At 36.9% G+C, this 21,129-nt stretch overlaps 1 protein-coding gene across 9 annotated transcripts in view; it reads left to right on the top strand.

Moving 5' to 3' along the window:
• Positions 1 to 21,129, top strand: part of C6H8orf34 (chromosome 6 C8orf34 homolog) — a 348,003-nt gene that overhangs the window by 310,486 nt on the left and 16,388 nt on the right. For 5 of the 9 annotated variants that reach the window (XM_081501834.1, XM_081501835.1, XM_081501831.1 and 2 more), the window contains 2 exons: positions 6,222 to 6,269; positions 15,384 to 15,477. In XM_081501834.1, the coding sequence (XP_081357960.1) occupies positions 6,222 to 6,269; positions 15,384 to 15,477 (142 nt within the window). The remainder of the gene's footprint in view (positions 1 to 6,221; positions 6,270 to 15,383; positions 15,478 to 21,129) is intronic. The other 4 variants (XM_081501829.1, XM_081501830.1, XM_081501833.1 and 1 more) reach the window with 1 other exon arrangement.

Here is a 21,129-nt window from a genome sequence, read left to right as displayed (position 1 = left end):
GATAGCTGGCTTGATGTTGGGTAGCACAAGGTATTCCAAGCTAATATTATATGTATCCTGCCCCAAATATGGGATCAACCTTTTTTTTTTTGGAAAAGTCCTAGTTTCTTTTAGTGAGAACTGATGTTTCAAGACCACGATCTGGATACCAGGGATACTCATTGCTCCTGAGTTGATTGTTATTTCCAGTGTCTTTTAAAACATGTTTGTTTATTTATTTATTTTTGGCTGAGCTGAGTCTTCATTGCTTCATGCAGGCTTTCTCTAGTTGCTGCAAGCAGGGGCTGCTCTCAAGTTGTGGTACTCTGGCTTCTCACTGCAGCGACTTCTCTTGTTGCAGAGCACAGGCTCTAGGGCACTCAAGCTTCAGTAGTTGTGGCATATGGGCTCAAGAGTTGCAGTTCCCGGGCTCTAGAGCATGGGCTCAGTAGTTGGGGTGCACGGGCTTAGCTGCTTCATGGCATGTGGGATCGTCTCAGACCAGGGAACAAACCCATGTCTCCTGTATTGGCAGGCAGATTCTTTACCACTGAGCCACCAGAGAAGCCCTGTTTCCAATACCTTTGAGTGGACAATTAGTTCACATCAACACTTTCAATTCAAAGTAGAGAGTGCTAAGACTTAAATTTAAACTCTTTTTGTATTATAGCTTTATCTCCTTTTTTCCATACCAACAATTCTCAATGATAAAGGTGATATTGGAATTTAAAATATTCTATAATAACTAATTTGTTTTATTCCATGTTATATACAGGAGTCTCAAGATAAAAATATCAGCCTATCTACCAATATAAAATACTGAAAAAATGCATTTACTTTTTCTGTTCTCTCCCCAATTTTTTTTAATAGTTGTACAAAATCCACATTGTCAAGAGTATATAGCCAATGCATAATATATTCTCTGCTTTTCAGCTGTCTTGTGGTCTTAGGACAGGTAACTCTATAGTTAATGCTCACCATCTGTTTTTAGATCTAGGCATTTTGGTTTTCTGAAGTTCACTCTCCATTGGATTACTAGGCTCACGTTTTCTTTCCTTCAGTATCTTAGACATATTAGTTCATTTTTCTACTGTTATAAATCACTGCTGTTAAAGTCTAATGATAATCTAAGTTTTCCCCTTGTAAATCATGCAATATGTTTTTCTAGATGTCCAAAGGACTTTATTTTTCTTTAAAATACAATGAATTTCCTAGAGTATATCAGTCTGGCTCACTGGTGCCAGGTATGCAGTGTCATTTTCGGAGAAAGAGGGTCTGTAGTGATGCTATATTTGTTCATGAGATTGTAAACAAAGTTTCAGAAAAAATATTTTTCAACAATATGAAAAGACATTGGGGTCAATTAGAGAGAACATCTGTTCATATATTTAAGTCTGAAACATAAGTTAGCTATTAATTTATTGACTATATCAGTGATATAAAAGACTTCAGAACTTGCCCAGAATTTTTGATTTTCTAAACTGTGGTACCCAATTTTTTTACAAATTGGACCTAGATCACTGCCTATTGTCTTGGACATCAGTAGTAGTTGCCACCTGTCAAATTTGCTGAAGTTTAGAAAGTTGAACTTCAATCTTTATATCATCTATCACAAATTCAGTAACCCTGTGTAATGTACTTTAGAAAACCCAGCACGGAATTCCCTGGCAGTCCAGTGGTTGGGACTTGGTGCTTCCACTGCAGGGGCCCAGGTTCCATCCCTTGCTGGCATGGCCAAAAGACAAACAAATAAGACACACACACACACACAAACACACAACATTACAGGAAAGTATAGTATAAAATTAGGAAATGACATGATATTAACATCTCTGTCTCAAAATGCAATATATATTTCAATGCATGGTGTATTGGTGATTTTCATTGTAATACTTGTGCCTTCAGGTATTTGCTGTGTTGAATCTGGGCCCTTGTACAGAATTTTCCTTCTGCCTGGTATGAGTCCTCTTCCTTATTCAGCTCCTTCATCTGTCTAATCAACTAAGTCTTTAGGACTAAGCTTAAAAATACCTTGCTCAGTTTTAGTGTTTCTCCTTTGACTCCTTCATCCTATGTATCAAGTGGTTATAAGAGGTCCCAGCACATAGACATTCTCAAAACATGCTTGTTTAATAAATGAAAGACAAGATGCCTTTTCCTCCTGTTTTTTTCCTATAGCACCTTGGGCTTACCTGTGTCAAGTAATTTTTGCTCTATCTTCTAATAACTTGTAGATCTGTTTTCTCAAGGTAAACTTTCTATGATAGGGATTAGTTTTTATTCACCTCTTTGTCCCCAAGCCTGGTAAATTGTGTGGCACAGAACAGGTGCTTAATAAACACTTTTGAAACAAAAGAGTAAAGTGTCATGGGTCCCTTAGGTTCAGAAATGCCTTGGTCGTTTATGTGGAGCTCCCGTTCTTCTATGGGTTATAAGTACCCCAGATACTTCTTAAGAGAGTCTCCTATGTATCAAAATTATTTTTTAGTTTCCTTTGAAAAAAAGGTGGGAAGAAAGAACATTCTGGTGGAAGTAGGGTACTCTTGGAACTTTCTCTGAAGGAAATGAATACCAGAGGTATTAGACATAAAATGTTTGAGAATAAATGTACCCTATATGCAAGTGCAAGTCTGTACATATTCTGTTTAAAGATTAGTAAGAGAGGAACAGGAAATACTTACTGATAGAAATAAGAGCAAACTTGTATGCTGGAAAATGGTGATAGATTTGGGAGAGTGTAGATCTAGTCCTAGCTCTGTCTCTAGAATATTCCATCTCACTAAGAATGCTTCCTTAATTGGAAAAAAAGCTAGGAGAGTGACGAGAGCCTTCCATCTCTTAACAGCCGTGATCCATGTCATAAGTTAAGCAGTAATCATATCAGCCTCTTTTTCTTCCTTTCGCTGAGTTTGTAATATATTCTTTAATTCACATTCAAAACATTTTTATCTCAAGTGTTGGTTATATTAAGATTCATGATAACTGAAACCACATTTCAGGAAATACCTTTTCTTCCCTTTTTTTTTTTTTTTAGGCACAGTTTCCATGTATTCTGCCCTTTCCTTCCTTCACACGGCCCGGTCTACCTCCATTCTATCCCCTTTCTTCTCTTTGTTTTTTCAAGGGAAGTTGCATTTAGGTACTTTTGATTCATTTCCAGTTGATTAACATCATAATATGTTCTTAGACTGACTTGATATCTAAAATGCCAATTCTTTAAAACTGAGAAAAAGATGACCGAAGTTGATAGCCTTGTGCTTTGGAAGTGGTTTTATTTCATTCGCACCACCAGTAGGGTAAGGAAGAAAGGCAGCATGGCAGCAGCGCTATGTTGGAAATAGGGAACCAAGGACAGACTTGTTGAGTCAAACCTCCTAACCAATGCTGTCTCCTCTGACCCCAGGACTTAGAGATTCTGCTGTCTTGTTCTCTACTTGGTTCACGTGGCTCTGTGCCATATTTATCATCCTCTCTCAAAAGACCCATTCCCTCTGTTTTCCTCCTGAAGTTTTTTACTTCATGCTCCTCATTCATCAGTGCTACCCATGTCAGTGACCTGAGAGGTGGTTACAGCCAAACTCCAATCTCTGTGGCCTTTGAAACAAATCGTGCTGTGTGAGTTGCTCCCTTTTCTCTGGTGTAGATATTCAAAAGGACCTGGCACTGTGAGAGACGGAAAGCCTGTCAAGAAGCCCTGGAGGATACACAGTGCTTTTGTTACACCTGGTCATCAAGAAAGCCCTCAGTCATCACCAGGTCTAGGCCTGATTCTGCAAGCTTCCAGACAATTGGGGAAAACCACCACGTTGCAGATCCAAGGAGAACAAATTGCTCTTTTCATCGAGCACCTAGGGACTGCTCTCCAGCATCTCACTGTTAGGCCTTAGATGTTGGCCCTTCCAAAAGGCAGGTCTCTATCTAATTCCAAACCATTTGCCATCTCATCCTCTCATCCCTAGGCTTCCCAGGTGGCTCTAGTGATAAAGAACCTGCCTCCCAAGGCAGGAGACAGAAAAGACGTGAGTTTGATCCCTGGGTCAGGAAGATCCCCTGGAGGAGGGCATGGCAACCCACTTCAGTGTTCTTGCCTGGAGAATTCCATGGTCAGAGGAGCCTGGAGGGCTACAGCCCAGTTGGACATGACTGAAGTGACTTAGCATACACGCATGCCTCTCACCCAGCAGCACAGGCAAAGAGGAAAGGAGTATTGGCAGAAATGCACTGGTTCTGTCAGGAGGAAGAACCAAATTAGAAGAACCCACAGCATTCTTTCTAGACCAGTTATCCAAATGAGGGGAGATAGTATAGTTAATTCAACTGTAAAAAGCAGTTTATCTGAAGTAAGTTTCCAGCCCTGTCTGCCTGCTTTGATTAAATTTCTCACGGTTTGAGGGATTTATATGGATTTGATTTTTCCTAACAGTTTATGCTTTAGTTTAAATAAATATAAGTATCCTATATCTTTCATTATCTTATCCATTAAAAAATCCCACAAGCTTGGAAGCATTTGAAAACATTTGAACTACAGCATAATAATTTTTTGCTAGTGAAAACCATAATTTGTGAAAAAATATGACCCCATCTGTGATTTCTAAAGAATCCCAGAACTTTATTCCTAGATTAATTTTTATTTTGGAAAAAAAAAAAAATGAAGCTTTTTTTTTTTTTTAACCCTCTGAAAGTGCTTTGGAGTATGTGAAGTTGTGAAAGTGTTAGTTGCTCAGTCATGTCCAACTCTCTGTGATCCCATGCACTGTATCTCGTTAGGCTCCTCTGCCATGGGAATTCTCCAGGCAAGAATAGTGGAGTGGGTAGCCATTCCCTTCTCCAGGGGATCTTCCCAAGCTACGGGTTGAAGCTGGGTTTCACATCACCATTTTTTAAAAAAACTAAAGTGAATTTAATTTTTCGTTTTAGAATTTTTATTTCAGCAAGGTATAAGAGTGTCAGGGTTGACTCCAGACCCAGCAATGCCTTTTTTGGCTCCTGGCCTTTAAGCATTGCTGTCTGCAGCCCTGCCTTCAATTTCTTTATGGATCGAATTGGCCTGAGGATGCCTTACCCTCAAGTTGTAGTAAAAAAATCAATCAAATAAGATCATGCATATGAGAGCCTTGGAAAGTTAAAAAGGAGGGTCTTTGAAAAGTTATAGAAACAAATGTAAGCTTTATTCATGTTTATTTAGTTATCTTTTAAACACACATGGTGTCCTAGAATTTATCATTTCATGGTATCTCAGAATTTATTTCCAAATGTTTCTGGCCATGAAGTATAGAAATATATCTTTTTCTAAACTGAATCACTTTGCTGTACATCTGAAATGAACACAGTATTGTAAATCAACTATACTTCCATGTAGTTATGTATACAGGTGTATATATGTGTGTGTGTGTGTATGTATAAATTTTTTATGACTTGTTACATATATATTTGCATAATGTTAGGTCTTCACACAGATTTATTGAATACAGAATTAGTGACTTTTTTATTAGCCTAGTCTTAAGTACATATTTATAAAGTTAATAACAGAAATTTGGATGCTAGTCATTTAGCATTCGGTCCTAAGTTGTACTTGGTGGCTCAGATGGTAAGGAATCTGCCTACAATGCAGGAGACCCAGGTTCAATCCCTGGGTCAGGAAGATCTCCTGGAGAAGGGAGTGGCTACCCACTCCAGTATTCTTGCCTGGAGAATCCCATGGTGGGCTGCAGTCCATGGGGTCAAAGAGTTGGACATGACTGAGCAAATAACGCCTAAGGTGTAGTTATTATAGCTCCACTAGGTGGTATTTCTTTACATGACCTAAAATCCACCTGAAAGATATATTGTTGCCTTGAAAAAATTATTTCCTTCTGAGTAAGAATTTATCAAACGATTGACCCCATAAGTATCAACTGAGGTGGGGCTTCCCTGGTGACTCAGTGGTGAAGAATCCAGCTACCAATGCAGGAGATGCGGGTTTGATTCCTGGATTGGGAAGATTGCCTTGAGAAGGAAATGGCAACTACTCTTGCATTTTTGCCTGGGAAATCCCGTCGTCAGAGGAGTGCGGTGGGCTACAGTCCATGAGGTTGCAAAACAGTCAGACATGACTTAGCGACTAAACAATAACAACCAAAAGAAGTGGTGGGGGAACAGTATAGATTTAGTGTTGCTCCCAGAGTTTACTACTTTTCATGACTCTTCTTTTGTTCTTTCTCCTTCTCCTGCCTTTTTCAACCTCTCTTCCTCTCTGCCTCTAGGGAGAAGCAGTCAGTGGAGGACAGTCATTGAAAAACTACATGGAAGAAGTGAGTTTTCAGGTGGTCTTGTACGTGGTCTGAAATCAGTCTATCGTATGGGGTGAGACACCCACTTAGGCTTTCTCCATCTGCTTATAGGGTTTCCAGTCTGTACCCACTCACTGGTCATGCCTACAAAACAAAGACAGTATATAGTAGGTTATCAAAATGGTGTTGTGTTCCTCTCTGGTGAGGAGATCCTATATTTAATTCATCTTGAAAATGAATGTAGAATGGTATAAACCTAATGCTGTTGTGTATTTTCATTCACAAGCATTTGTTGATATCCTAATAAATGAGAAACACATGTTTTATATTGGCCGTGCACAACAAAATAAGACATGATCATTGCTCTTATGGAGAGAATAAGCTGTACCAAATTGGCATTCATTCATGTGATAAATGCTCATCAAGGATGTTATCCCTACAAGTCATTAAGCAAAGTGCTATCTTGACAATAAAAATGTCTGGAAGATTTTTGTTGCAAAGGCATTGAGACTCCTGGTTTTATTTTGGAGATAGCCAAGGATTCTCTGTGTCTCAGGATGTGTTTTTGCTCTGTCTGCAAACTGCATTTGAGAATTCTCAGATAAGCCGGTGGACAGACTCCATAAAACTTGGTCTGAAGCCAAACCATAATGGTCACTAAATTAGCCACCTGAATCTTTTCCAGGTGAAGGAAACTGGGAAACAGTTTGGCAATGAAGTCATAGAAGTAGCAAATATTTGGTTTGAATATTGCTTCTCAGCGAGACAGAATCTGTTTCTCTAAATATTTTATTCTTGCATGCATGAATCCATTCAAAGACCATTTTGAGTGGCCTGCTCAGTGTAGTAGGTACTTCATATATTTATTCAGAACAGTGTACCCATACTTAAAGTCACTCTTGCTTCCAGGTACCACTCGAGGAAAATTCGAGTGCATAGCACCCCCTTTAAGTTTCTAACATCTCTGGTTTGCATGATTGTGTGGAGGTGGTTGAAATTTTACCAAAGGCACATGGAGAAAGGGTAGCGAAAGGAAAGCAAGGAAATAACTAGGTAAATGTTCTGAACTCAGGTTAGAAATCAAAATATATGGGGCAAAAAAAAAATTGAAGGGTTGGTGCATCAATTTTAAATTTCAATTTAATGTACTTCATGTCGAAATCTAGATAAATACATTAAAGCAATTAATGTTTCCCAAGAAGATAGAGATATTATTTTCAGTATGTACACTTAGAACCTCCCTTTGGGATTCCATGGTTGCTCAAGCCTTGGTCAGCATTCCCCACCAGGGACCAAGGGTAGTAGGTCACCTCCACAAAAAGGGTGCCTAATACCTTTTGTAATGTGTTCTGTATGGATCTAGTACTGTAGAGAAAGGGGACCATTGAGATGCCAGTATGAGAAATGGGCTGCATATGTGATAGAACTTTTAAAAAGAGACAGTCTAATTTTGTGGTTCTTGTCCAAGGAAAAGATCCTTATTTTCTCCATCATTATACATGTGCAATCTAAACGTGCATGTTATATGCAATTGTGTAAATACTTTGTGTGACAAGGGCTTCCCAAGTGGCTGAGTGATTAAAAAAAAAAAATCCACCTGCCAATGCAGGAAACACAGGCAACTTAGGTCCGATCCCTGGGTCAGGAAGATCCCCTGGAGAAGGGAATGGTAACCCACTCCAGTATTCTTGCCTAGAGAATTCCATGAACAGAGGAGCCTGGCAGGGTATAGTCCATGGGGTCACAGAGTCGGACACAACTAAGCAACCAACACACGTCGGAAGTACTAGCAGGGCATTGCTCCTCAGTGCGTTCCTCTGACCAGTGACACTGGATCCTCTGGGGGCTTGCAAGAAATGCCAGATCTCAGCACTCACAGCAGATCCAAAGAATCAAAGTTTACATTTCTACCAAGAATTCTGTGTGATTCATAAATACCCTGCAGTTTGAGAAGTGCTGCCCTGACGTGTTCTTTCCGATGCTATTTCTAGAAAGTAACTATACACATCATGGAAAATCCCCAATTTTGTATAACATAGGTTAAAGAAAACTTATTAATAAATTTATTTATTTATTTACTCTGTTTATTCACTTACTCTCAAGAATAGTAATTTTTGGTTGATTGAGGTATATAATCTCTCTAGCTTCTGAGATTCATTGCTCACTTTCAGTTTGAGTTTAGGACTATGTGTGAGCTACCCACGATAAGCCTTACCTTTCTAGAGGGTCAGTATCACATAGTATTTTTAATCTAATATTGGTTGATATTTAGATTTTAGCTCTTTTTAAAACCAATAAACAATCATCCTTTACATAAAAACTAAGTATGACCTTAATTAATGAACTATTAATTTATTGATAGTTTCTTTTTTTCCAGATGTTAATCATTCCACTTGGTACATAGAAAATATATATTTAAACTCTTCTTCCTTGCCAGTGCAAAATGTTGAGAATGTGAGGCATAAAATGATAGTTTTTGGTTCTTCTCACTTACGCTCTTATTTTGCTTTTGCTCTCCTTCTTGTTAGTAGAATCAGCAAACAATGAGGAGCAGTATTTATAAATGTTAGAAGCATTGAAGTTAAAAGTGATCTAGCAAGCATTTGCTTTTATTTAGTACACACTAAAACTCAAATAAACCATAGAGTTTACATTTTTATTATATTTAACATTTCTTGCTAAAGTTTGAACAGCTCTTTGCACATCAAAGTCCCCCCTTTTTGTTATATTTTGTAAATTTAGTCTTATAATTAGATAGAATCATAACCACATGGTGTTAGGCAGTTCTGTTCAGACCTAAATCAAAACTAAGGAGACAATATGGTATCCTTCAAAAGTAAAGCTAAAATGAAATGTCTATATTTTTAATGTATTATTTATTTTTTTCAGATAGGATTTGTATTCTTGGCAAAATGAAAAGGAGATATTTTATAATAGTTTACTTCTCTGATCCCCAAAAGGGTTCTAACAGTTTAAAAAGAAATTATGTGTTCTTTACATGTAAGGTACTTAATAACTCAGGGTAGGAATAAAATTTTCACATTGAAAAAATTTAAGCTTTTAAAATTATAATGTTAACATTCACTCAAATATATATATATATGTATATATATAATTGAAAACAACTTAAAACCAAATACTTGCAAAGCTTGCTATACCTTTTGTAGAGAAGCTAAACCATTTAAAATATCACACTTCCTAGAGGAATAATCGGAAAAGGCAATGGCACCCCACTCCAGTACTCTTGCCTGGAAAATCCCATGGACGGAGGAGCCTGGTAGGCTGCAGTCCATGGGGTCGCTAAGAGTTGGACACGACTGAGAGACTTCACTTTCCCTTTTTCCTTTCATGCACTGGAGAAGGAAATGGCAACCCACTCCAGTACTCTTGCCTGGAGAATCCCAGGGACAGCAGAGCCTGGTGGGCTGCCGTCTATAGGGTCGCACAGAGTCGGACACGACTGAAGTGACTTAGCAAGCAAGCAAGAGGAGTAATTGGAAAGTGGCATAGAATATGGGTTTCCCTGATGGCTCAATGATAAAGAATCCGCCTGCCTATGCAGGAGACCCAGATTCAGTCCCTGGGTCAGAAAGATCCCCTGCAGAAAGAAATAGCAACCTACTCCAGTACTGTTGCCTGGAGAATTCCACGGACAAAGGAGCCTGGTGGGCTACAGGTCCATGGGGTCACATAAGAGTTGGACATTACTTAGTGACCAAACAACACCAACAAGCAGAGTATACTGCTTAAAAATCTCCTAATTATTAGAGAAATGTATTCATTTGCATATATATTCATCAGATAAATATTGTCAGTTTAAATGATTGAGTATCTGTAAAGAACTCAAGACTGAAGTTAATGATTTTTTAAACTTGTTCAAGAGCAGCTTCCCTGGTGGTTTCGTGGGAATCCATCCATCTGCAATGCAGGGGCCACAGGAGACTTGGGTTCAATCCCTGGGTTAGAAAGATCCCCTAGAGGAGGAAATGGCAACCCACCTCCACTATTCTTGCCTGGAAAATCCCATGGACAGAGATGCTTGGTGGCCTACAGTCCGTGGGGTCTCAAAGACTGAAGTGACTGAGCATGCACGCACACAAGAGCAGTTTAGAGTGGTTCCTCGTAATGTCAGGAAGTTAGCTGAAGGCCGGAGACAACACACCGAGGAGGGTAAACTAACTCAAGGTGTTGAGAGACAGCATCACAGTCTCTGAGGGTGTGAGACAGGAAAAGAAGCACGTTGAGCAGACAGGTCTTTTCACATCTGTTGAGGTTGATTTTGTCAGCTGTACCATCTGAACTGGAAAGAGGATTGATTCTATGCAACCGAATAACTTAGAATGGCTTTACATGCCGATTTTGGCGTCTTTTCCTCCTGTGGTATATTCTGTGATCATTACTGTAATGAAGTTCCAACTATACTTTTAAGTTCATGACATTATTCTCCTATAATAATAAGAGGTCTTTGCTTTTTATCATGCACAAGGATTTACTTTCTAACAGTGGAAATAACTATAACGCAGCATCATAATTTTATTTCTCGTTTCTAGAAAAATAGAAAACAAAGCTTTTCTTCAGGGAAACTCTGTTTTGTAATTGATATTTATTAAGAATCAATACATGTTGTTAAAGGATAGTAATTTTTAAAAAGTTATAATAACAATGGCTTTTATATAGATATAAAATGAACATGTCATAATTTATTTAACTCATTAATGAATGAGGAAACCAGTAAGATGTTACAGTCAGTTCTAAGGAGAATTCAAACCCTCACATGTATAGTCTGACAAAGAATGTTCAAATGAAGTTATAAATAGATGTAAAAAATGGCAAATTTGATCAGTATCTATAGGTTAATAATCAATTGCATTCAAATAGATGCAGTTTGCTTTTATACAGACAAGAATTATTTGCACTACTATACATTTCTATAAATTGCAACGTTGTAACATAGCTCAAAGTCAATAAAAGAGAGCCTTCATAAAATCAGACAAATGAAAGGGCTTGCCAGAAAAATGACTTGTTTTTCATTGGCTCTACCCAATCATCTTTTGTTACTTTCAAAGTTTTTACAATGTCATCCTATAATTTCCTTGAATAGAAAAACCACCACAAAAAGGAATGAGTTAAGAAATAAGATGGAGGTGTCACGAAAATAATCAGTAAACAATCGATAAGAAACATAGAAAAGTTTTTTTGAGCCAAACTGAGGACTAGCCCAGAAGCCCACTTCCCAGATGACTCTGAGAAACTGTTCAGGAGATGCAGGATTTTCAGCACAGTTTTGTATCTTGTCAGAACAAAGAACATCAAACAAATCAGGGATACATTTCTTCAAGGTTTCAAAAAACAGAACAGTCAGTCCAGCAAGTACACAGCAAGTCAGTGTGGCCTTGGCACCTGGGAAGGGAGTCTTATCATTAAAGGAGGCCCAGCATTGGTGTCCCAGGAAGAGAGGCACTTCATCTTTATTTTTAAAATGAACATTCTTTACTCTTTGGTCAATGTGTCCTTTTCTCTAATAATTAAGGCAGATGTGCAATGTATGTTTGGTAGGCCACAAACAGGCTGTTTTAGTTAGGATCAGATTCAAGTTAACTCATGCATAAGCCAGAAGACTTCACTATAACTCAGTATGTGAACATTTTTTTTTATCAGAGGGCAATACCAATACGTAGTGTAGTGTAGCAAATTTGTCGGATAAATTTTTTTTAGCAGCTTGTGTTTATTTTGTAATGTTTTTCATAATCTACCATATTTTTGTAACTTTGTTATTGTTCCTTTTTTCTCTTTTCCCAGATCTTGTTCATTCAAGCTTATATTTTCTCAAATGTATCACTTTCCTGTTCTTAATTATTTTTAATTTTAATTGAAATATAGTTGATTTACAATGTTGTGTTTATTTTAGTTTAAAAAAAAAAATTGGCTGCACCCTGGAACATGCAGTATCATAGTTTCCTGACCAGTTATGGAACCTTCATCCTCTGCATTGGAAAGCAGAGTCTTAACCACTGGACCACTGGGAAAGTCTCCCTGTTCTTATGTTTTAATTATCCACTGATAATATGCAAAAGAAATAAGCTACAGAAGTATAATTCACAAAATAATTACAGTGTTCAGCCTGATAATACTAGCCATTTCATTAACAAGTACAAAATTATTTAAAAACTTTATTAAGTGTATGTTATATATGGAGAATTTTATTTTAACAGAAGTATAGGTTTAATTCTCTTATCAGTTTTACAGTCTGTTAAATGTATGTAAGTGGGATACAGTACTGTTTTGCTTTATTTGCAACGTGCTTCAGGAATACTTTTTAGAGGTCTTAAAGAAGTAAAGATCTTTAGAGAAATAAAATAAAAGTGATAATCCCTTTTGAAAGGTTGAAGCTGATGTTTTGTGTATTATTTTCATTCTTAACCAAAAAGAAAGGAATATTTAGTTGCCTCAGAGTTAAGTTATCCAATGGTGAATGTTTGAGCAGAGGACTATTTTTTTTTTCTCTTTAAATAACCAGAATAACCTATGGCCACACATGACATCAATCACTGATGGATTGCATTTAAAGAATCCAAAAATAAACCAGCCATGTGGAATAACAATACCGCTAAAGTTTATAAAGCACTTACTCTGTTAGCAGATAAAATGATATGTTGATACAGGGCTAGAGACTGTTTTCCATATGATACATGTCACTATTTCCCACCACTCCTGGTCCCTGGACATTTACATACTTATGGTGAAAGTGTTTTAGAAAAAGGATGAATGGCATTTCTTCTAAAAGCAATCCAAAGAACTTGCTCTTGGGAATATGAAATAGTTTGTGCTATGCTCAGAAAGAGTTAAGTATTCCTGTAGAAAAATTTTTGAATAAGTTGGCAAAAAAGGAACATGTCAACTCTTGTTTTTAAAAATGTTCACAATTTTAGCTCCTTGACCCCATCAAAAAGAATTATAAGTAGTCTGATGGGTTGAACTTTGGCCATACATAGTTTTGCCTGTTGGCATTGATGAAGCAAACAGGTGCACTATATTACTAACTGTATTCAAGGGAAAACCAAAGTAAAACATTTAAATGATCTATTAATAGCAATATTTATACCATCTCTATGATTCTGATTCCAACAGCTCAACATTTTAAAGTTCTTCCAAAACTAAAAATTTTACCAAGCTAATGTTTCATTTGTACTTTAAATAAGTTGTAATAAACTAAGAATAGCTTGTCTGTTCAACAGTAAAGCCATTAAGACCAGAAACCAATCAGTTGTATTACTGAATATTCTGAACTATTGTGGGAAAAAGTAACACTATTGACTTATTAGTCATATCTTTTCTTATGAAAACAGATTTTAGGATTTGGACCAAAAAGCTAAATAGCCAAAATGCTTTTTCAATTAAAAACATTTTTTTCATGATCACTTTAAACTTTTTTCTGTTTTAAACAAAGAGCTTTTGCCATTTGATTTTACCTTATAAGACCAAAAAAGATCATTTTTCATATTCTTTAAACCCAGAGACGCCATGTGAAAAACTGCAAGGATATGATATCCCTTTCTGTTACATGAAGATTTTTGAAAATTTGCTTCTGTAGTTCTCTGTACTGTTATGGAATTCTAAAGTTAAGATTTTTCAGATTTGTGCTGCTTCTGTAGTTTACTCCTGCAAGACCAAATCCAGTATTGGAAAAAAAAATTAAATCCTAAAAATAAGTCAGGGCTTTCCAAGTGGCTCAGTGGTAAAGAATCTGCCTGCCAATGCAGGAGACCTGGGTTTGATCCCTGGCTCAGGAAGATCCCTTGGAGAAAGAAATGGCACCCAGTCCAGTATTCCTGCCTGGGAAATCCCATGAACAGAGGAGCCTGGCAGGTTATAGTCCATGGGGTCACAAAAGAGTCAGATACAACTGAAGTGACTTAGCACTCATGCATGCACATCGATCATTAGAGAACTTATCAAAACTCATACAACATCACAATGCACATGACAACTGAGCCTTGGGAAGACTGTTAATGTTTGATACAGATTTGGAGTGGATCCTAGGCAGAAAGTATAAGATATGAAAACATCTTAGTAAATTAGAGAGAAGGAGCAAGTTGGGGAACTACCAGTTAATGATAGCTGGAGTGGAAGTGTCAGTCAAGGTGGAATGGAGATGGAAGTGGTGGTAAATCAGAGGCTAGAGCAGCATGGAGCATTGAAAGGCCTTGAGTTGTGATTTTATGCTGGGGATAATGAGACGACCACTCAAGGGTTATAAATGAGGTAATGAATGCATCATGTGCCATTGTTAAAATCTCACCATGGCAAGAAAATGGTGGAGAGAATTAGGGAAAGTATGAATCTTAATCCTAGAAAACTTGTAGACGACTATAACTACAGTCAGGATGCAAGACGATGAGGGACTACCTTAGGTCAGTGATGAAGGTGTGGAGCAGCAAGGAAGTACTTAAGAACTATATTAATGAAAATAGGAAGTAATAACAGAAAGGAGACAGTGAAGCAGTACTAAAGGGTAAAGTTGAGACTGCTCTCTAAATCCTACTAATCCTTAATCACATTTAAAGGAATTGAAACCTTGATAGCAAACAGACACATTTTATGCAGTTTTATATTGAATATTTCATTATTATATTCCCCAGAATGAGTGCCAGGAATTCATAAAAACATTAACTCAGGAAGAAACATAGTCTAGTGTTGTATGTTAGCTGCTCAGTCATGTCCAACTCTTTGCGACCCCATGGGCTATAACCTGCCAGATTCCTCTGTTCATGGAATTCTCTAGGCAAGAATATTGCAGTGGGTTGCCATTCCCTTCTCCAGGGATCTTCCTGACCCAGGGATTGAACCCAGGTCTCCTGAATGGCAGGCAGATTCTTTACCGTCTGAGCCACCAGGGAAGTCCTAGATATTTATTAAGACATTGAATCTTATTAAAAGGAGAAAGTTGAAAATTATGAGTTCAGAGTTTGTGGCATGTCCATGAAATGGAAATGAATTTAAGCTTAGAATTCTTTTCTGTTGTGAGGAAATTCTTGTTATTTTTTTTTCGACATGTAATTCATAGAAACTGAAGTGTTCACCCATGTTCACAATATCATTCTAGAATTTAATCCAAATAAGTTTCTTCTTTGGCAGGATGACTCTTTAAAGCAACTGCAGGTGGTTCATCAACCGTGGATCTTGCCAAGTGACACAGAAAGCGAAGGAGTAGAAGCAGAACAAGAGAAACGTGAGTAGACACTGCTGTTTATTGACAAATTGCTTTTAGCCGAAGGAGATTCATGATGATGGTACATCCTTTTCCTAACATCAAACAATATCTGCAAAAAAATCAGACTTGTTTTTGGAGCACATGTAAAGTGAAGCTATACTTTTGGTCTATAAATCTTGATTCAGTGATGTCTTAATTATGGTGCAGAGACCTATAAGCTTAACTTTCTGAAAAGAGGTGTAGTATCTTAAAACGGGAATTATTCTTTCTGAAGATCAACATAACATGTCCATTTGAAATGTGAGTCTTCTATTAATACTGTAGATCTATATTGGTATAACTTGTGGTTATTAAAATGTTTTGAGGTATATTAGGAACAGCTCATTATTATGTTTGAAATTATCAGTATTTGTTAAATTGAGTAAATTGATATATGCGAAACTGTTCTAAGTTCACAAAAATATTAATGTTATAATAGTACTTAAGACAGTTAGTATATCTAGCTCCTGATTTAAGTCATTGGATTATAACCATAACAAAGAATGAATGACTATAATTTTGGGATAATTCAGTGCATGCTCTCTAGGGGTTATTGACATTCTCAGACAGATGGGTTCAACATTGTAGATGAGAGGTTAGTGTCTGGATTGTTGAGGAAAAACGTTGATTTTTAAAATAATGAGATATCAGAATTTTATCTTTTTTTTGTAGCTTGTAGAGAGAAATAAAAGTTGTAAATAATAACCTAGCCCTCATGATAATTGGTGTGAAGTGATCAATTAACGGTTCCCTTGAGCTATAGTCATCAGAGATACCTGATATGTTACAAGGTAGCATGATTCTGTACCAGAGAGATTCAGGAAATCACTCTTCCAGGTGAAAAGGCATTTGTAAATATCCTGATCCTGCTTCTATAACTGTAGGCTTATATGGCCAGGAAGAACATGGCCAGGAGGGGGAACCTATATGGTAAGAGCTCAGATGAGAGGAGACAACCGCAGTGACACTCAGCTGGCACATCCAAAATGCAGTGAATAAGACACTGTCATTGTACAGACTCTAGTGGAGGGAAACACCTTCTTTAGAAAACAACTGATGAAGACTCGGAAAGTAGACTGTAGTTTAAGCAAGTATGAAAATAAAGAGTAATTTATCTTTTAATTTATTTTTAATAAGAGAGTAATTTAGAAAATCTTTAACACAAGGGATCCTAAGTAAAATAGTCTAGGAAAAGGGCAGCATAGGATAAAAAGAGAATCCCCCAAATCTAAAAGAACAGGTGGCCCACAACTTTTATGAAAACAAAGACAAGCACGTTTATACCGCTTATTCCCCACACATTTAAAGATATGGAAACTCTCATTCTCAAGTTTGGATTTAATAATTGTCATCAATTTTTTTTAGGTCTTTGTAAATTTTGCATTAAACAAACCCTTCAAGGGAATGTGTGTGTGTTCATGTGTGTGGTATATAAAGACAGTGTATCTAATTGGGATAGTTTAACTCTCTTAGATTTAACACATATGTGCCCAACATGGGCATGACCAGGTCAACGACACCCTTATAAGATGCACAGTATATTAATTCTATGTGTGTGCTATAATTTTTAATGAACTAAAACTAAAATCAAGAAAGTATTGATCAAAAGTGTATTTAATCCAAGTCTAAATTCAGACTTAATTCCTTTCCCTGAAGTACATATGTCTCCAATCAGTATTAAGTCTAGAAAATAAGTTAATAATGCAAAGGAAATTAAAAATTCCCGGAACTTTCTTCAACTCTTGTCATCTAATCGTATTGCCTTTCTGCATATACTTTCACAAGATTTTCATGATAAGTTGTAATCATCTTATCTTCTATTAGAATGCAACTTCTTTGAGGGAAGGATTCTGTTCTCTTCTTAGTTACATATTAAGACCTCAATAAATATCTGAAAATTTAATGAATTAATAAATAGATTTCTTTGGTACTGACTTGTTTATCAATAAATACATAATAATTGTGACTGAATAATTATCATAAAAATATCTATAGTTTTATTAAAATTTTAATGTTGGGTTTAGAGTTTAGCTATAGATTTTGCCATATGGTCTATCAATCACTCTGAAGAAGGTCATTCTTCAACTCTCCTAACCATAGACCTAGAACCAAAAATATTTGATTTTAGCCATGTTGTACTTGGAGGTGACCCTTGACAATGGTAAATTGTTTGAAATAAAATCAGGATTTGAAAATAATTAGGTAGTAATAGGAGCCATCTGGAAATGGAATGCTTGTTGGCAGTATAGCCAAACTCATAGCACAGAGATGCAAGTACTTTTCCAGAGCAGCATCCAACAGTTAAGTACTGGGTCAAGTGTAAGATGGAGCCACTGAGATTATGATGAAAGTGAAAGTGAAAGTGTTAGTTGCTCAGTCATGTCTTTACTGTTTGCAACACTATGGACTGTAGACTGCCTTGCTCCTCTGTCAATGGAATTCTCCAGGTAAGAATACTGGAGTGGGTAGCCATTCCCTTCTCCAGGGGATCTTCCTGACCCAGGGATTGAACCCGGGTCTCCTGTATTGCAGGCAGATTATTTACTGTCTCAGTTTATATTCAGTGTATGAGGTTTGTGGAACAGCTGGCAAGACATGTACAGATAATTTACCTCTTTATTTTCTCAGTGAAAGAAAATAAATGACATAAATCTATGTCACCCCAGCGTCCGATTTAGCGTCTAGAGGCTCATATATTAGAAATGTATGAATGAGGAAAAAGACAAGATTCATCATTCCAGTGGTAACACCTGTTTCTTGACTCAACTTCCTATAAATTATATGTAGATAATTTTATGGAATTTTCAGATTTCTCCTGAGACAAAATTATCGTGGTGGAAAGTTTCAAAATAATGTTGGAATATTCGTAGTGGTGCATATTTCTTATTGCCTCATTTAAAACTAAGACTTAGCACAAGTAAGTTTTATAAAAGAGCACCATTTAGGAAAATATGTCTTGAATAATTCAATGGGAAGCTTTAAAGACTTTTATTATAAACAAGAGAAGCAGACTCCTTAAGTAGACTTTTTCTTTCTACTCTGATTTTGGTATGAAAGTCTACCTCAGAAATTTTAAAAACTCATGTCAAGACTATGCTTGTTTTTAATTGCTTAGATTATGATCTGAAGTCACTAAGTAACTGAAATGATAGGCACCTGAACCTACCGGGGTACTTGTTTGCTATTCATGTTACTGGACTCCACTTCAGACCTAGTCAATCAGAATCTCTGTGCATGGAACTCTGAATTCTGCATTTCTAATAAGCTCCTCAGTTGATCTTTGCTTATTCTAAAGACTGAGAACTCCTAGAATGAAAAGTCCAATGAATCAGAGGGTTGTGTTTTCAGAATTTTCTCCATAGTGTTGTTAATCTCTGGACCTTATTTCTCTAGGCTGCATTTCTATCTGTAAGTTAAGTTTAGACATCAAATGTGAGGATGGAGAAGAAGAAAGGCTGAAATTTAAGGAAATAAACGTGGAGTAAGATTGAGAGTCAAGTCCCCTAGTCAGTAGGTTCAACATCTACAAAGGCACACATCATTAAACAGCCTCAGTCAAGCCAGCCAGCACCCTCTGACTACATTTTGGATTTTTAAAAATGAATTGTTGTCGTTTAGTCACCAAGTTGTGTCCAACTCTTTGCAATCCCATGGATGTAGCCTGCCAGGCTCGTTTGTCCATGGGATTTCCCAGACTAGAATGCTGAAGTGGGTTGCCATTTTCTTCTCCAGGGGATCTTCCTAACATGAATAACCAAATCGAAAATAAACAAACAAATGAAAAGCCAAAGCAAACAAACAAATCAGCAGAGATGCCCAAAATAAAGAAATAAGAGCCAGATTAAGTGGGAACTAATATGGTAGTGACCCACTGAGACCTCAGATTTGGATGTAGGTCTGAGGCCCTGGGGTCTGAGGTCTCACTGTACATAAAAACACCAGCGTTGACTCTGGGTCTGCTTAAGGCTGGGGAGCTGGTAGGATGATGCTGTATAAATTCTGTTACCTGGAAAAGCAGCCTCGGGTGTGAAAAAGGAAACAAAAAGCTGGACTTTCCAACTGTCAAAAGCAGCAAGGTAGTTTACTATCTGTTCTAGGGTTTGGATGAAAAATATAAATATATTCATCAGAAATCAAATTGTCAGATTTGTGCCTTGACCATTAGGTTCCAACTTAAACTACCTATATTGTTAGGAACCCAAAATTATAATAAGTATTGGGCATTCTCAATAAGTGTATTTTGAATTAACAGAAGTTAATGTTAAAAGGTTGCGGTTGCAATCTCATTGAAAACATAGTACTAATTTTGATAGTAATATTATATAATGTAATAGTGTGTTATGTTTCAATGTTCTTTCCTTCTGTGTATGTTTTTGTGTTAATGCTAATTTAAAAATTTCAACATGCATATTTATCTCTTACAAAAGCATGACCCCAAATATACATTATATTTTTATTCTTAATTCTTTAGTTTGAAATAATTTAGAATTCCAGAAACATTGCCAAAATAATACAGAGAATTTATATATTACCTTTACAGTTTACCTTAGGTCAACATGTCATAATACGCTGGTAAATTTACAAAACTAATAAACCAATACTACTATAAACTGACCATCAGACTTTATTTACTCATCATGTTTCCCTAATCCCTGCTTGTGTGTAACAGTTTCTCAATCTTTCCTGATTTTCCATGACCTTGAACCTTTTGAGAAATACATGTCAAGAATTTTGTAGAACACCACTTAATCAGGATTTGTCTAATAGTTTTCTCATTATTAGACTGTGGTTATGTATTTTGGGAGAAAAGACCAAGAAGGTGAAACACCCTCATCATTTAATATTGGAGAGTATGTGCAATTGACATGATGTTACCCTATATCACCAGGCCAAGGTAGTGTTTTCTGGCTTCTCCCTTGTAAAGTTGCTTTTAATCCACCTTTTTATACAAGTCTTTGGAAGCAAGTCACTAATTCTTGCTCCAATTATATGTATTTGGTATACTTGCTGGTGTCCTATAGAGTCTCTGAGGAACTGTTCATTTTTCTTGTGTGTGTGTGTGTGTGTGTGCGCGCCTCAGACTGGATTTCAGTTCACCTATCCTTTTATAATTTGTATCTCTTTGTTGATAGTCTCCATTTCATAAGAGTTTATTCTTATACTTGAATTATTTGACATGATTTCCTTTAGCACCTTGAATATATTTCTACTAGTTGATTAAAAGTCCTTGTCTAGAAATTCCATCATCTCAGCTTCCTCAGGGAGTTTCTATTGACTGCATTTTTTTCCCATTTATGGGCCATGCTTTCACATTTATTGTCATATGTGATATCGTGACTTCTTGTTTGCTAACTTTCCTAAACTAAGCTTGTAAAGCCTATATAGTTTGTTATATACAGCCACTGAAGTCTTTGCTCAGTAACTTAGTTGTCAGCTAGTGACTGGACTTCCCAGGTGACACAGTGGTAAAGAATCTCCCTGCCAGTGCAGGAGATGCAAGAGATGCAGACTCAATCCCTAGAAGATTCCCCTGAGGAAATCGCAGCCCACTCCAGTATTCTTGCTGGAGAATCTCATGGACAGAGGAACCTGGCAGGCTGCAGTCCATGGAGTCACAAAGATCTGGACACG

The sequence above is a fragment of the Giraffa tippelskirchi genome, chromosome 6, assembly GCF_054371585.1.
Source record: "Giraffa tippelskirchi isolate mGirTip1 chromosome 6, T2T-mGirTip1v1.2.pri, whole genome shotgun sequence".
NCBI lineage: Eukaryota > Metazoa > Chordata > Mammalia > Artiodactyla > Giraffidae > Giraffa > Giraffa tippelskirchi.
The sequence above is the reverse complement of the archived record's forward strand: the minus strand, read 5'-3'. Positions and strand labels throughout refer to the sequence as shown.